The sequence below is a fragment of the Aquarana catesbeiana genome, linkage group LG06, assembly GCF_042186555.1.
Source record: "Aquarana catesbeiana isolate 2022-GZ linkage group LG06, ASM4218655v1, whole genome shotgun sequence".
Classification (NCBI taxonomy): Eukaryota; Metazoa; Chordata; class Amphibia; order Anura; family Ranidae; genus Aquarana; species Aquarana catesbeiana.
Genome location: NC_133329.1, coordinates 243,355,618 through 243,368,424, shown reverse-complemented (window position 1 = coordinate 243,368,424; position 12,807 = coordinate 243,355,618). Strand labels below are relative to the sequence as shown.

The 12,807-nt window shown below is 40.3% G+C and overlaps 1 protein-coding gene across 2 annotated transcripts in view; it reads left to right on the top strand.

Annotated features, from left to right (window-relative positions):
* DNAH7 (dynein axonemal heavy chain 7) overlaps window positions 1–12,807 on the top strand; it is a 607,644-nt gene that overhangs the window by 195,508 nt on the left and 399,329 nt on the right. For both annotated transcript variants that reach the window (XM_073633106.1, XM_073633105.1), the window contains exons 27-28: window positions 10,227–10,439; window positions 11,312–11,410. In XM_073633106.1, coding sequence (XP_073489207.1) covers window positions 10,227–10,439; window positions 11,312–11,410 — 312 coding nt within the window. The remainder of the gene's footprint in view (window positions 1–10,226; window positions 10,440–11,311; window positions 11,411–12,807) is intronic.

The window sequence follows — 12,807 nt, the reverse complement described above, 5'->3', positions numbered from 1 at the left end:
TATAGCAGAAAGTAAAAAATATATATTTTTTTTAAATTGTCAGGGTTAATAGGACGTGATTTTGCATTGAAGTCTCGGACGCAGCATGCCATTATTAGCACCATTATTAGCAAAACAGCGATAACCCTATTTTCGTCCCATAGTTTTCTGCAGCCCGTCTATCAGTACATCCCTAATCTAGTGTAGTGGGTCTTTCTTTTATCTCTGTGTTAATGAACCAGAGGCACCACTGTGGTGCATTTATTAAGCAGCAGGGAAAAAGCAAGGGAAAGGAAATATAGTGTTAACATTCATGTGGATGAGCAATGAACAGAAAAATAAAAGAAAACTTGAATTATGCCACATTTTTCAGCCTGCTTTTATTAATAAAAGGGAGATGAGATCTGCAGTAAAATACATCCATATGCATATCTTCTGGAAATGAACCAATAAACATACATGGCTTATACGATGTATGCTGTAAAATTTTATACAGGGAACGCGTGCTAAATCTTTGCTGTAACTGGTGGACCAGGAAAACAGGCATAATGTTAAAAAAATATATTTTAAAGAAATAAGAGAAAAGAAATAGATTGGGTTTGCAGTACTTCAGTATTTCATTTAAAACTTTTGTCTTTCTACAATGCACCTACAAATCGTGTAGCTCAGCTCAGCTCAGCTCATATTATATACTGTCAAGTCAAATTTGTTATACAAATGTTCATACATGTGCTGTTTTCTCTGTTAAAAAAAAAAAATCTCTTTTAAATGAAAGATGTATGTTGTAAGGGTTTTTGTGAGTTGAGCAGGATGAGATGATAGATTTTAGTAGTATGTAGTAGTAGTTATAATAACACAAGGGCTGGGAAAAATGTTGAAATCATATTAGAAACATAAATAATTAAAGCTAAAAAATAAAATAAGATTGTAGCCATATTGAACATACTAGGAGTCAGGAAATCAGTATGATTATTTTTTTAACGTGGAACTTCAGTAATTTTTTCAACTTTCCATCTATTAAATCTTCTTCCCTTTTTGTTTTAACTTTGGATAGCAAAACATTTTTTTCTGCCAGTAAATACCTTATACAGCCCACTTCCTGTTTCTTGTCTGGTCATTAGCCTAGGCTTATGACATCATGCACAGCTCTCTCTCACTCTCGTGAGAGTTTGCCAGGAAGGAGGGGGGGGGAGTCATAAGAGGGCCAATGAGAGCTGCAGGGCTGCAGGGCTGCTGAACTGGAGGTGTCCCTCTGTGTGTCTGTGTAGATCCAAGAAGGGAACAGGCAGCAGCTTCAGCTGCCCACAGTTAAAATGGTTGCAGCCAGACTTAGTGGAGAGAGATTTCTGCAGCATTTGGCAAGTACAGAATCACAGTATATATAAAATAATAGTGGTTGGAGGGAAGCTTCAGAATTGCAAAGATCTTTTTATTACAAAGTATGTGAGCAGACTGCAGTTCATCTATAACATTTTAAATTAAGGCACAAAATCTACCTATTGACTGTATTTAGTTTACTTGTATTCTGAAATTCATCATATATAGCCAACTCACTTTCCATCTAGATAAATCTCTGTAGTTTCTGCTACTCTTATTTTTTGAATAGCACTACATATGAACCTGAAAAAAAGTGTAGGTTAAGTCAAGATTTGGCTGCAAGGGGTTATGTGTTCTTTAGATTAAAGTGACTCTGGCAATATAGATTAATAATTGCTATATTGTATTTTGAACTTGTTCTTATTCATATTCCTGACTCAATGGGGCTGATTTACGTGAAGCGGCCTGATTTATTGTGAACCGGGCCTTATGCAAATTTTGACCATAAATATGTAATGTGTCTAGCCACTAAGGCCCGGTTCACACTGGTGCAATGCAAGAACATTGCGAATCCACTGCGGGTTCCCGCATTGCACCGACTCGCATGTCAGTTCACACTGCCATATGCGAATCGCTGGGGAGTGTCAATACATTGTTAACGACACCCCCAGTTCAGCTTGCATATCGCACTGCGAACTGACAGTTCGGACATGAATCGGATCGCATATGTGTGAAAACCCATGCGATCTGATTCTGGTCCGAACAGAAAAAAGGGTCCTGTGCGTGTTTGCACCGAATGCGGTGCAATATCAGCCATCTGTGAATGACTGCGAATTACATGCGATGTCTGGCATCGCACAAGTGTGAACCGTAAAGGTAAAAGTTTTTTCACCTTATTGCATTCTATGCATTAAGGTGAAAAAACATTTGACAATACCGGCCCCCCCAGCCCCCCCGTTTTACTTACCTGACCCCTCAAAAGTCCCGCGCTCGCTCCCGACATCCTCTTCGTTGATCAGCCTGGCCGCTGATTGGCTAGAGTGTATGGATTGAAAGAAGCGCAGCCATTGGCTCGCGCTGCTGTCAATCACATCCAATGACGCGGCGCGCCGGGGGGCGGGGCCGAGTGACACAGTGAGCGACTATGGCCGCCGGCTGTATCATGGGAGCGCGCCCGCAAGAACTCACCACCATGCAAGGGAGCTCGCATGAAGGTGATTAGTTTTTGCGGGGAGGAGCTGAGACAGCCGCCGAGGGACCCCAGAAGACCAGGTTCGGGGCCACTCTGTGCAAAACGAGCTTCACAGTGGAGGTAAGTATAACATGTTTGTTATTTAAAAAAAAAAAATGTATCTTTAGTGATCCTTTAAGGACCAAGCCTATTTCTATTTTCAAGTTAAAATCTGTATTTTTTGGCTTGAAAATTAATTAGAACCCTCAAACATTGTATATATTTTTAACAGAGTACAATGGATATCATTGCAATAATTTTTTCACACTGAGGCGTTTTGCAGGCACTAAAAATAGCGCCTGCAAAGCGCCCTGAAAGAGCGACTCCATTCACTCCAATATGAAAGCCCCGAGGGCTTTCACACTGGAGACACGGCAGCGGCTGTTTCAGGGCGCTTTGCAAGCACTATTTTTAGGGCCTGCAAAACTCCTCAGTGTGAAAGGGGTCTTCATGTACAATCTGTGGCATGTAAAATTCCCCCTCAATGTAAACCCAAGATAACAAAAAACAGGGAAAGTCTTTGGGGTTGATTTACTAAAGGTAAATCCACTTTGCACTACAAGTGCAGTTGGTGGAGATCTGCATGCAAGGAAAATAAAAAAAAGCATCTTTGCTTCTACATGATTAGATGTTAAAATCACCAGTGCCTCCCCTCAGATATTCAGCGACTACACTTGTATTGCAGAGTGGATTTGCCTTTAATAAACCCCAAAATACCTAAGAATTTGGGGTGTACACAACAAAGTGCTAGAGTGCAAATTGCCTAATGGGGACACTAGTTAGACTGACCTGTGTGTCCCTAAGGAAAGGCATTGGTAGGGTTATACCCTCACTTCCTGTTTGGCTATGTGACAGGAAGTGAAGCCAATTTTAAGAAAAGGGACACAAAGCCCAACCTAAAAAAGACAAGCAGGGGTTCTAACACTCACTTAGTTTCCCTCAAATGCCCAAAATTAGAATAGGATTGTCTGGAGCTCGATTTTAGCTCAGTGCTCTAAATCCGTGCTTTTCACCCCTGTCCTCAAGTATCCACAACAGACCATGTTTGCAGGTTTTTCTTCATCTTGCACAGGTGCTTTAAATCAGTCCATGGCTTGGTATTTTGGACAGCTATTTTAGCCAAGATAAAATTCCCTAAACATGTCCTGTCGGGGGTACTTGAGAACTTAGGCTGAGAACCACTGCACTAAAATGGAAAATTGAATACTTACCTCTCTGTCATTTCTTTCCTGGTGCCTATCTATGGCAGCATACACACAATCAATGCATATGCTACCATGAAGGCACCAGGAAAGTAACTTAAATCACACATTTTTGGGATTTGCCATGCCAATCAGCCTAGTTAAGCTGCAGCTGGGAAATGTGTTGCATGAAAAGTAACAAAAAACACAAAACATAAAAATTTGCTACAAATTTTATTGGTCAACAAAACAGGACTTGGAAAAGAGCAAGGAAAGCAAAAAACACATGTATGTTAATTTGAGACACTAGAATATGGTTAACATGAGTTAAAAGGAGTGCGCCCACAAATGGATAGCTATTAAAGTGGAAGTAAACTCTCCTATCGTTTTCAGCCAAGGAAGCCGCCATCTTGGCCTCTGTTTAGTCTAGAACTGCCATGATGCTGCACATGTGATCTGTTATGACACCTCCCATTGGATGGTTTGACAGTTTGGTTGAGAGCACAACCAATGGGAGTGTTACATTTCCGGCACGTGCCGGAAAGGTAACTGTTTTATGGATGGGTTTACTTCCGCTTTAAGGATTTAAACATTAGTCAACATCTTGAGAACGTTTTTTTTGCAAAATAATGCAGCACAGACAATTAAATCAAAGTGAACAACCTAGAAACGACACACATTGACATCAAATATATTTCAAGGGAAAATATCACCCACCCAAAAAATACAATAAACCAAAGTAAAACTTGCTCGAAAACACATCTGTTTTGCAAAGACATAACAAAATACATAGAGAAAATACATGTGTTACAAACTCGATAAGGACACCCAAATGTACTCTCTTGCTGGCCCCACACACACACACACACACAGCTGCAAGATTTTAACACAAAACTAAAAATAGCCTGCCCCCCAATACATGCAAGGCCATTTGGGGCTGTAAAGGCTTAAAGTGAGAACCCCCACGTGAAAAATACCACCCCAAAATCTAAAAATATTGTGCCCCTCCCACACACTAATAAACCCCTAGCCAAACACACAACAAGCCAGCCCATGAAAGGGGGATGGGTGCTTAGGGGCAGGAGGGGCTCGGGCACCCCAAAAGTCAACCACCTTGTCACATATTCAGAGGGACAAGGGCCTCTTCCACACAACCCTAGGCTGGGGTTGTGGGGGGCTGCAGACAGGGGGGCTTTACAGAATGTGGAAAGCCCCTTTAAACTAGTGGGTACAAGGTGCTTTGTGGTTGGTATTGGGCTGAGCCCAACATGCCCCAAAGGCAGCCATCTATGTTGAGTACATGTGGCCTTGTATGGTTCGGGAGGGGGTTGGGCGATCGCTCTTCTCGCCCCTTTCCTAGCTGGCCCTGTTGTTTGCTCTGAAAAAGGATGTTGTTTGGATTGGTGAAGGCAGCTCACAGCCTTTGGAGATTGGAGAATGGAGTGTGGAGTTCCCCCTTAAAAGCAAAAGCTAACCCAAGGAAATCATATGTATTAGAGGGGGAAGGTTAAATGCCCTTTTAGGAGGAGCTAGAGGAGCGAGAGTCTTTTTACATAATTTTAACAAGGTACATGTCACATGTTGGCAACGTAACACGCTAACATGACCTGTGTGCATATATCCGACAAAAAAACACATAAAAGTGCACCAGCGTTAAAAAAAAAAAAAATGTCAAGTTTAGAGGTGCGCCCGTTCAACCCACGCAAATGCATTTAAGTTACTTGACATTTACTAAGATTTTGGCTGCGCAGTGAACCAACGCATTTGAAGGAGCGCAAATGCCGCTTGCGCATGCGATGCGCAGTGCTTAAATTGACCTACTTTCTCATTCTATTTTGGGCATATTTGTTACTTGGGCAGTTATTACTATAGTTCTTCACATCACCCCACATCACCCCCATAATATTGGCACTTCCAGCTTCTTTTAATTTTGAGTTGAAGATGTCCTGTGCCATGTCCATAGTGGCGCACTGATTGCCTCCTCCCATGCGCCGAGATTACTGTAGTAAATGGGGAATAGCGCTGTGTTAGGCTCTATTCACACTAACGCGTTTTTTGATGCATTTTGCATTTTGCAGAAATGCATGGGAATTTTTTAACATGGGTTCCTATGGAACATGTTCACATCAATGCATTTTTGTGCCTCTGCGTTTTTGGAAAGGGTCGGGGACTTTTTTTCATGCAAAAAGCAGCGTTTTGCATGTAATAGAATTCAATGGACCTACATCCAAAACGCAAGTACCTTGTTTTTACTGCGGTTTTACTGCGTTTTTGCAGCGCCTTGCGTTTTTTTTCTTTCTTTTTTTTACACTGTATACAGTATAAAAAAAACACTGTATAAAAAAAAAAAAAAAAACACAGAACGCCACAAAAACGCATGTTCAAAAACGCGGCAAGCACCGCAAAAAGCACTGCAGAAACGCTCAAAAGCAACATGCATAGATGTGAATCGAGCCTTACCGGCGCAAACGTATCATACCGAAATGTACGTTGCGCCTCAGCGTGCACCTCCTGACCAGAGCCGGTCGTATTCTTCTACATATTTTTGGTAAAAAAAAATCACAATAAGCGTTTATTGATTGTTTTTTTATTGATTGGTTTGTGCAAAAGTTATAGCGTTTACAAAATAGGGGATAGTTTTATGGCATTTTTATTAATAATTTTTTTTTTTTACTAGTAATGCCGGCGATCAGCGATTTTTATTGTGATTGCGACATTATGGTGGACATGTCAGACATTTTTGACACATTTTTGGGACCATTTTGTACAGCGATCAGTGCGATTAAAAATGCACTGATTCCTGTGTAAATGACACTGGCAGTGAAGGGGTTAACCACTAGGGGGTGGGGAGGGGTTAAGTGAGTACTAGGGATGTGTTCTAACTGTAAGGGGGATGGACTAGCTGTGACACGTCACTATCTCTGCTCCTGATGACAGGGAGCAGAGATCAGTGACACTTGTCACTAGGCATCTCCCCATTCGTCCTCTCCGTGAGGCGATTGTGGGTATCTCCGCGGCGACCTGCGACCCGACTCACGGAGCTCCCGGCCGGCGCACACGCAATGGCATGGCGGAAAATTCAAATGGACGTACCTGTAAGTCCATTTGCCCAGCCGTGCCATTCTGCCGACGTACATCGGCGTGCGCCAGTCGGGAAGGGGTTAAACGTCATCCAATCAGATTGCACAGTGTATGGGGAAATGAATTGTCCAGAATGCACAATACACAGACATGTATTGAAAAGATGTTTTCATGGAAGTTTCGGCTCCACCAATGATTATAGATTATCACCATAAAATGCACAATTACATGCACAAGAATCAGTGCATTTTTAATCGCACTGATCGCTGTACAAATGACAATGGTCCCAAAAATGTGTCAAAAATGTCCGACATGTCCGCCATAATGTCGCAATTACAATTACGCCATTACTAGTAAAAAAAAAAATTAGTCCAGGGAACATCCGCACAGTTGTTGATAGGAGGAAGATCTCTAGAATGTATATTGAGTTGTTTCAAAAAGAAGTGAATGAATGGAATAAAACTGGAAGCAATATTCTCCATGTGATAAGGAAAGGCTCATTAACATTATTAAAACTACAATGACCAAGTGCCCGATGTATAAGCAGTTGTGAACGCTGGAGAACGCAGATGCGCCTGTGTGCAACACACATATTTAACAAGCTAAAACGTGTGCGCCCTGTCAGGCGAGGCTGAAATGGTGTGCTTTGACAATGAGCATGTGCAGTTGAGTAAGCTGAAAGAAGGGTGTAAAAAGGCTTGATTAGTTGTAAGACAGATCTACATGTTCTGGACAGAATTTGTGCATTTAAACAATATTATATACATACATTTTTAGCCTGGTAACAGAAGATGGTAAACTGTAGTATAGTTATCCACAGTATTCAGACAAAAATGTAGAAGATTACATTGGCTACGCTTGCTAATGGTAGGCGCAAAGGATTGCGCAAGTGCGCAATATCGCTTCCTATGTAAATATGGTTTGGTGCATATAAGTGCACCGTAATTTTTGATAAATGTCTTGAGTCGCGTTTTTTGTGCAATTGCTCCAATTTCTCCACTGCACCACAGGCGCAGGTCTTTAGTAAATCACCCCCAATGTGTATGATGTTTTGTTTTGTTTGTTTGTTAAGAAAATTAATAAAAAAGATATGTGAAAAAAATGACTCTGGCTACAAAGAAAATTTCCAACAAAAAAAAAAAAAATGTTTCCCTGCTAAGAAGATAGTAAATATTAGTAGTGTTGTAGGGACTGGCCGGGAGCGCAGCAGATATTTAGGAAATTGTCACTCCTGGAAGTGCCTGAATAGATTTCAGTAAAGGAGAGGTAAATGTTTACTATCTTCTTTGCAGGAAAAATTTTTTTTGGAAGTCCCTTTAACCGCCTCACGCCCGCTGCCCGTCAAATGATGGCCAGGCGGAGAAACTCTCGTTCTGGGCGGGCATCATATGACGTCCTCCCAGAAAGACCGCTCTTGCGCACCCCTGGGGGCGCACATCGGGGCAATCGGTGGTGCGGTGTGTCAGTCAGACACACCGCTACACCGATCTCGTCTCTGACTGAGGCTCTTTACCACGTGATCAGCCGTGTCCAATCACGGCTGATCACGATGTAAACAGGAAGAGCTGTTGATCGGCTTTTCCTCACTCGCGTCAGACAGACGCGAGTAGAGGAGAGCTGATCGGCTGCTCTCCTGACAGGGGGGTCTGTGCTGATTGTTATCAGCACAGCCCCCCTCGGATGCCCGCCCAGGACCACCAGGATGCTGCCAGGACCACCAGAAATTGGCACCACCCTGGACCACCAGGTATGCCACCCTAGACCACCAGGGAAATGCCAATCAGTGCCCAAGCAGCTGCCTATCAGTGCCCAGGCAGCTGCCAATCAGTGTCTATTCCAAATGCCTGCCAGTGCAATCAGTGATGCCTATCAATGCCATCTATCAGTGCCGCATATCAGTGTCCATCAGTACCCAGCATTCCCGCCTATCAGTGCCCAGCAGTGCCGCCTGTCAGTGCCCATCAGTGCCCAGCAGTGCCGCCTATCAGTGCCACCCATATATACCCATCAGTGCAGCCTTTCAGTGCCCATCAGTGCCCACCAGTGCCACCCATGAGTGCCCATCAGTGCCGCCTATCAATGCCCATCAGTGCTGCAAATCAGTGCCACTCATCAATGCCGCCTACCAGTGCCCATCAGTACCACCTATCAGTGCCCATTAGTGCCACCTCATTGATGCCACTTCATAGGTGCCGCCTTATCAGTGACCGTCAGTGCCGCCTTATCAGTGCCCATCAGTTAAGGAGAAAATGTACTTATTTACAAAATTTTATAACAGAAACAAAAGAAAAACTTTTTTTTTTCAAAATTTTGTTCAGCAAAAAATAAAAACCCCAGAGGTGATCAAATACCACCAAAAGAAAGCTCTATTTGTGGGAATTAAAACAGCAACAGCGCTGAAAGCTGAAAATTGGCTTGGGTAGGAAGGGGGTATAAGTGCACTGTATTGAGGTGGTTAAAAAGTAATGGTTACTGTAAAGTACTAGAAGTTTACTGATTAATATTACTTGTTAATAAAACAATAAAGATACCAAAGGGCTGATACGGATTAAACCAAAAATTGTGAAGCAATATATATATATAAATGGGGAGCAGCTGCGACTAATCAGAATGTGTTCTGACACCACATGAAATAAATGTATAACAAATAATAGTGCGCTAAACCTCAAATGTATAATTAATAATATACTCCAGTGAATATGTGAATACAATAGTGACCAAACTTCATAAATATAAATAATAATATGCAGAAAGTCCACATGCATGAAATAAGTTCTTAAATGCTGACAAAACGTGAATATCAAATTACTCCATTATCCATGACACTCTCTGCTGTATAATCATCATCGCGCAAGATTGAATACATTTCTTGCTTTAATTATAAAAAAAATGTATTCAGTCTTGCACGATGATGATTTTTTATTTGTTTTGAGAAACTTAACTTGGAGAAATTGATTTCATGAGGAGAAGTTTTGTTAATCCGGGAACGAACAGCTGAAATCCTTTCCTGATCTGGCTGACCTTTTTGGATTTTCACTGAAAGCGCCAATAGACCCAAGGGGTTCTTTCTTTGAGGTGAGCAGGCATTGCACACTGAGGTGGTGGTGAATATTTTTTAGCACATATACCCTGCAGAGAGTGTCATGGATAATGGAGTAATTTGATATTCACGTTTTGTCAGCATTCAAGAAATGATTTCATGCATGTGGACGTTCTGCATATTATTATTTATATTTATGAAATTTGGTCACTATTGTTTTCACATATTCACTGGAGTATATTATTAATTATACATTTGAGGTTTAGCGCACTATTATTTGTTATATATAATATTACTTGTTGCTTTGAGTTGTTTTGAAAAAATCAACATTTCTGTCTTCATACATTATTCCTAAATTGGAATGGCTTTAAAAATCTTTATTTCATATTTAAAACAGGCTTTGTTTAGGACAGTGGCCATGATGGTTCCTGATTATGCCATGATAGCTGAGATAGTTCTATACTCCTGCGGCTTTGTCACAGCAAGGCCTTTGTCGGTGAAAATTGTGGCAACATATCGTCTGTGCTCAGAACAGTTATCATCCCAGCATCACTACGACTATGGAATGAGAGCTGTAAAATCAGTGCTGACTGCGGCAGGAAATTTGAAGGTACACACGCATGCTAAAGTACATGTTGTTCTAGATGGATGTAAAACTTGTGTTTTTCACTGTGTGTGTATATATAGAAGTGGACATTCAAAAATTTGATTAAGTTTTACTTTTTTAAGGTTCATTTGTGGTTCTTACATCATTTATATGTAATTCATAAAAAATGTATAGACACCCAGTTAAGCACATTCCTTACACCAGCTCTGAAAATTCTAGTAGTAGGTTTATCACCGAAGCCCAGATAAAGCAAAGTGCAATATATGTTTGCATGGCTATTCTCTAATTATGTGCAAGTATAATGTACTATACATTTTAGTACCTGCTGAGACCTACCCAAGACCTCAATATGCAGATGATTTGCAATGGCAAAGTCAGTTATCCTAATAATTGGTTGTAGGGTGTAAAACTCACTACAGTGCCCTAATATAGAAATTTGGCCAAGTTGTCAAAACTGCCACAGTAACTTCTGTGGGTTGCCAACAGCGTAGCAGAGAAACATGGTTAAAGGGCATAGAAACTCTTTATGGATTTAGAAACAGTATAGATCTAGAAATAAAATGTAGACTAGTGTCTTATTTTAGAATGTTGCGAGTTTTTACTTCATACAGGATTTTAGTCTGTTATCAAGGAAAGAAGAAATGCAGTGTCAAAACATACAACTTTTTCTTTGTAGAGTTTTCTCTTGTAATATCCTAGTCATCGTTTCTCAATTTGAAAAAATATATTTATTTATAAAAACAAAAGACAAGAAAAAATTCCTAAAGTATAAATGTTTGAGTACTCTATATAAAATAATTGTGTCCCCAAATGTAAGTTATCATTCACATTTTTAACTTTTATTATGTAAATGTTTACATTTTTCACTTCCACAGCTTAAATACCCCTCTGAAAATGAAGAGATTTTGCTGTTGAGGTCCATTATTGATGTAAACCTTCCAAAATTTTTGTCCCATGATCTCCCACTTTTTGAGGTAAGACATTGATTCTGGCCATCAAGTGGTTTCTGAGTATCTCTCCCATTATTTTACTGTTTCCCAAAACAAAACATGGCTTTAAAATATGTGAAATATCTTAATGTGTTAAAATTGCACATTTAGTTATATATTTATAAACCAATCTGTCCATAAGTCACAATATATCCATATGTTCAACATATTTTAGAAAGCAGGATCCACGTGAAAATGAACTCAAAAGACCCCATTGTATTGTATGTTTTTTTTGTTAGATATTGGAATGTGTGGCTATATCTGGAGTATTATTGTAACTGTAAAAAAGAGATAAAACATGCCAGTGTTTCTAATAAAACATTTAAAGTTACATATGAAATGAGGGAACTTGAATAGTATAAAGGGAAAACTAATTGTTTCGGTTGTATCAGCTTAAAGTAAATTTATCAACCATTTTAATTGTCTCTAAAAGTAAAATTTCTGCCTATGCGCGAATGCCATAAGATGATTAATTTCACCTTCATTGTAAGAAAACCCTTCTTTGTGTGCCTTTATAAAATGATGTTACATTATTACTTGTGGCCTGATTTGTTTTTATTTTATTTTTATTGTTTAAATTAGAGAAGGAAAATATACAGTGTATGAAAACACTATGCATTGCATTTCCAGTTTACATAATTGCTGTTCTTCTTGACTTCTAAGTCAAAAACATATAGTTACATAGGTAATAAGGTTAAACAAAAGACTGATGCCCATCAAGTTGAATCTCTCAATCTTCCATTTCCAGCAAAATTGTCTAAATTCATTTGACCCTTTTTTGCTGTAGCTCCCATAGTTATTCTAAAAGAAGAATAGAGGAAGTGAAATGGTGTTTTTGTTTCCCCCAATTTTCATGTTAAGATTCTTAGACCCCTTTCACACTGAGGTGCTTTACAGGCGCTATAGCTCTAAAAATAGCGCCTGCAAAGCGCCTGTAAAGCACCTCTCCTGTCACTCTAATGTGAAAGCCCGAGGGCTTTCACACTGGAGCGGTGCACTGCAAGATGTAAAAAAAATCCTGCCAGCACCTTCTTTGAGGTGCTTTAGGAGCGGTGTATTCACTGCTCCTAAAGCGCCCCTGCCCATTGGTTAAAAGCTCCCCGCCAGAGGCCCAAAAAGCGCCGCTAAAATGACGGTAAATCACTGCTAAAAATAGCGTTGCTTTACCGCCGACGCCCGGGCGCTGTGAGTGTGAAAGTGCCCTTACTGAATGTTCATAATAATAATATAGGATAAGCTTTAGCTTAGTTGGTTAGAGAAAAACAATGTTTGCTTAGTTGAAATAAAAACTTGTAGTTAGAAACTTCATCATTATTATGAGCTGAGAAACTTGGGATGCTTATTTTGCTCAGCACAAGCATGAGTAAACCTGTCATGTTTCT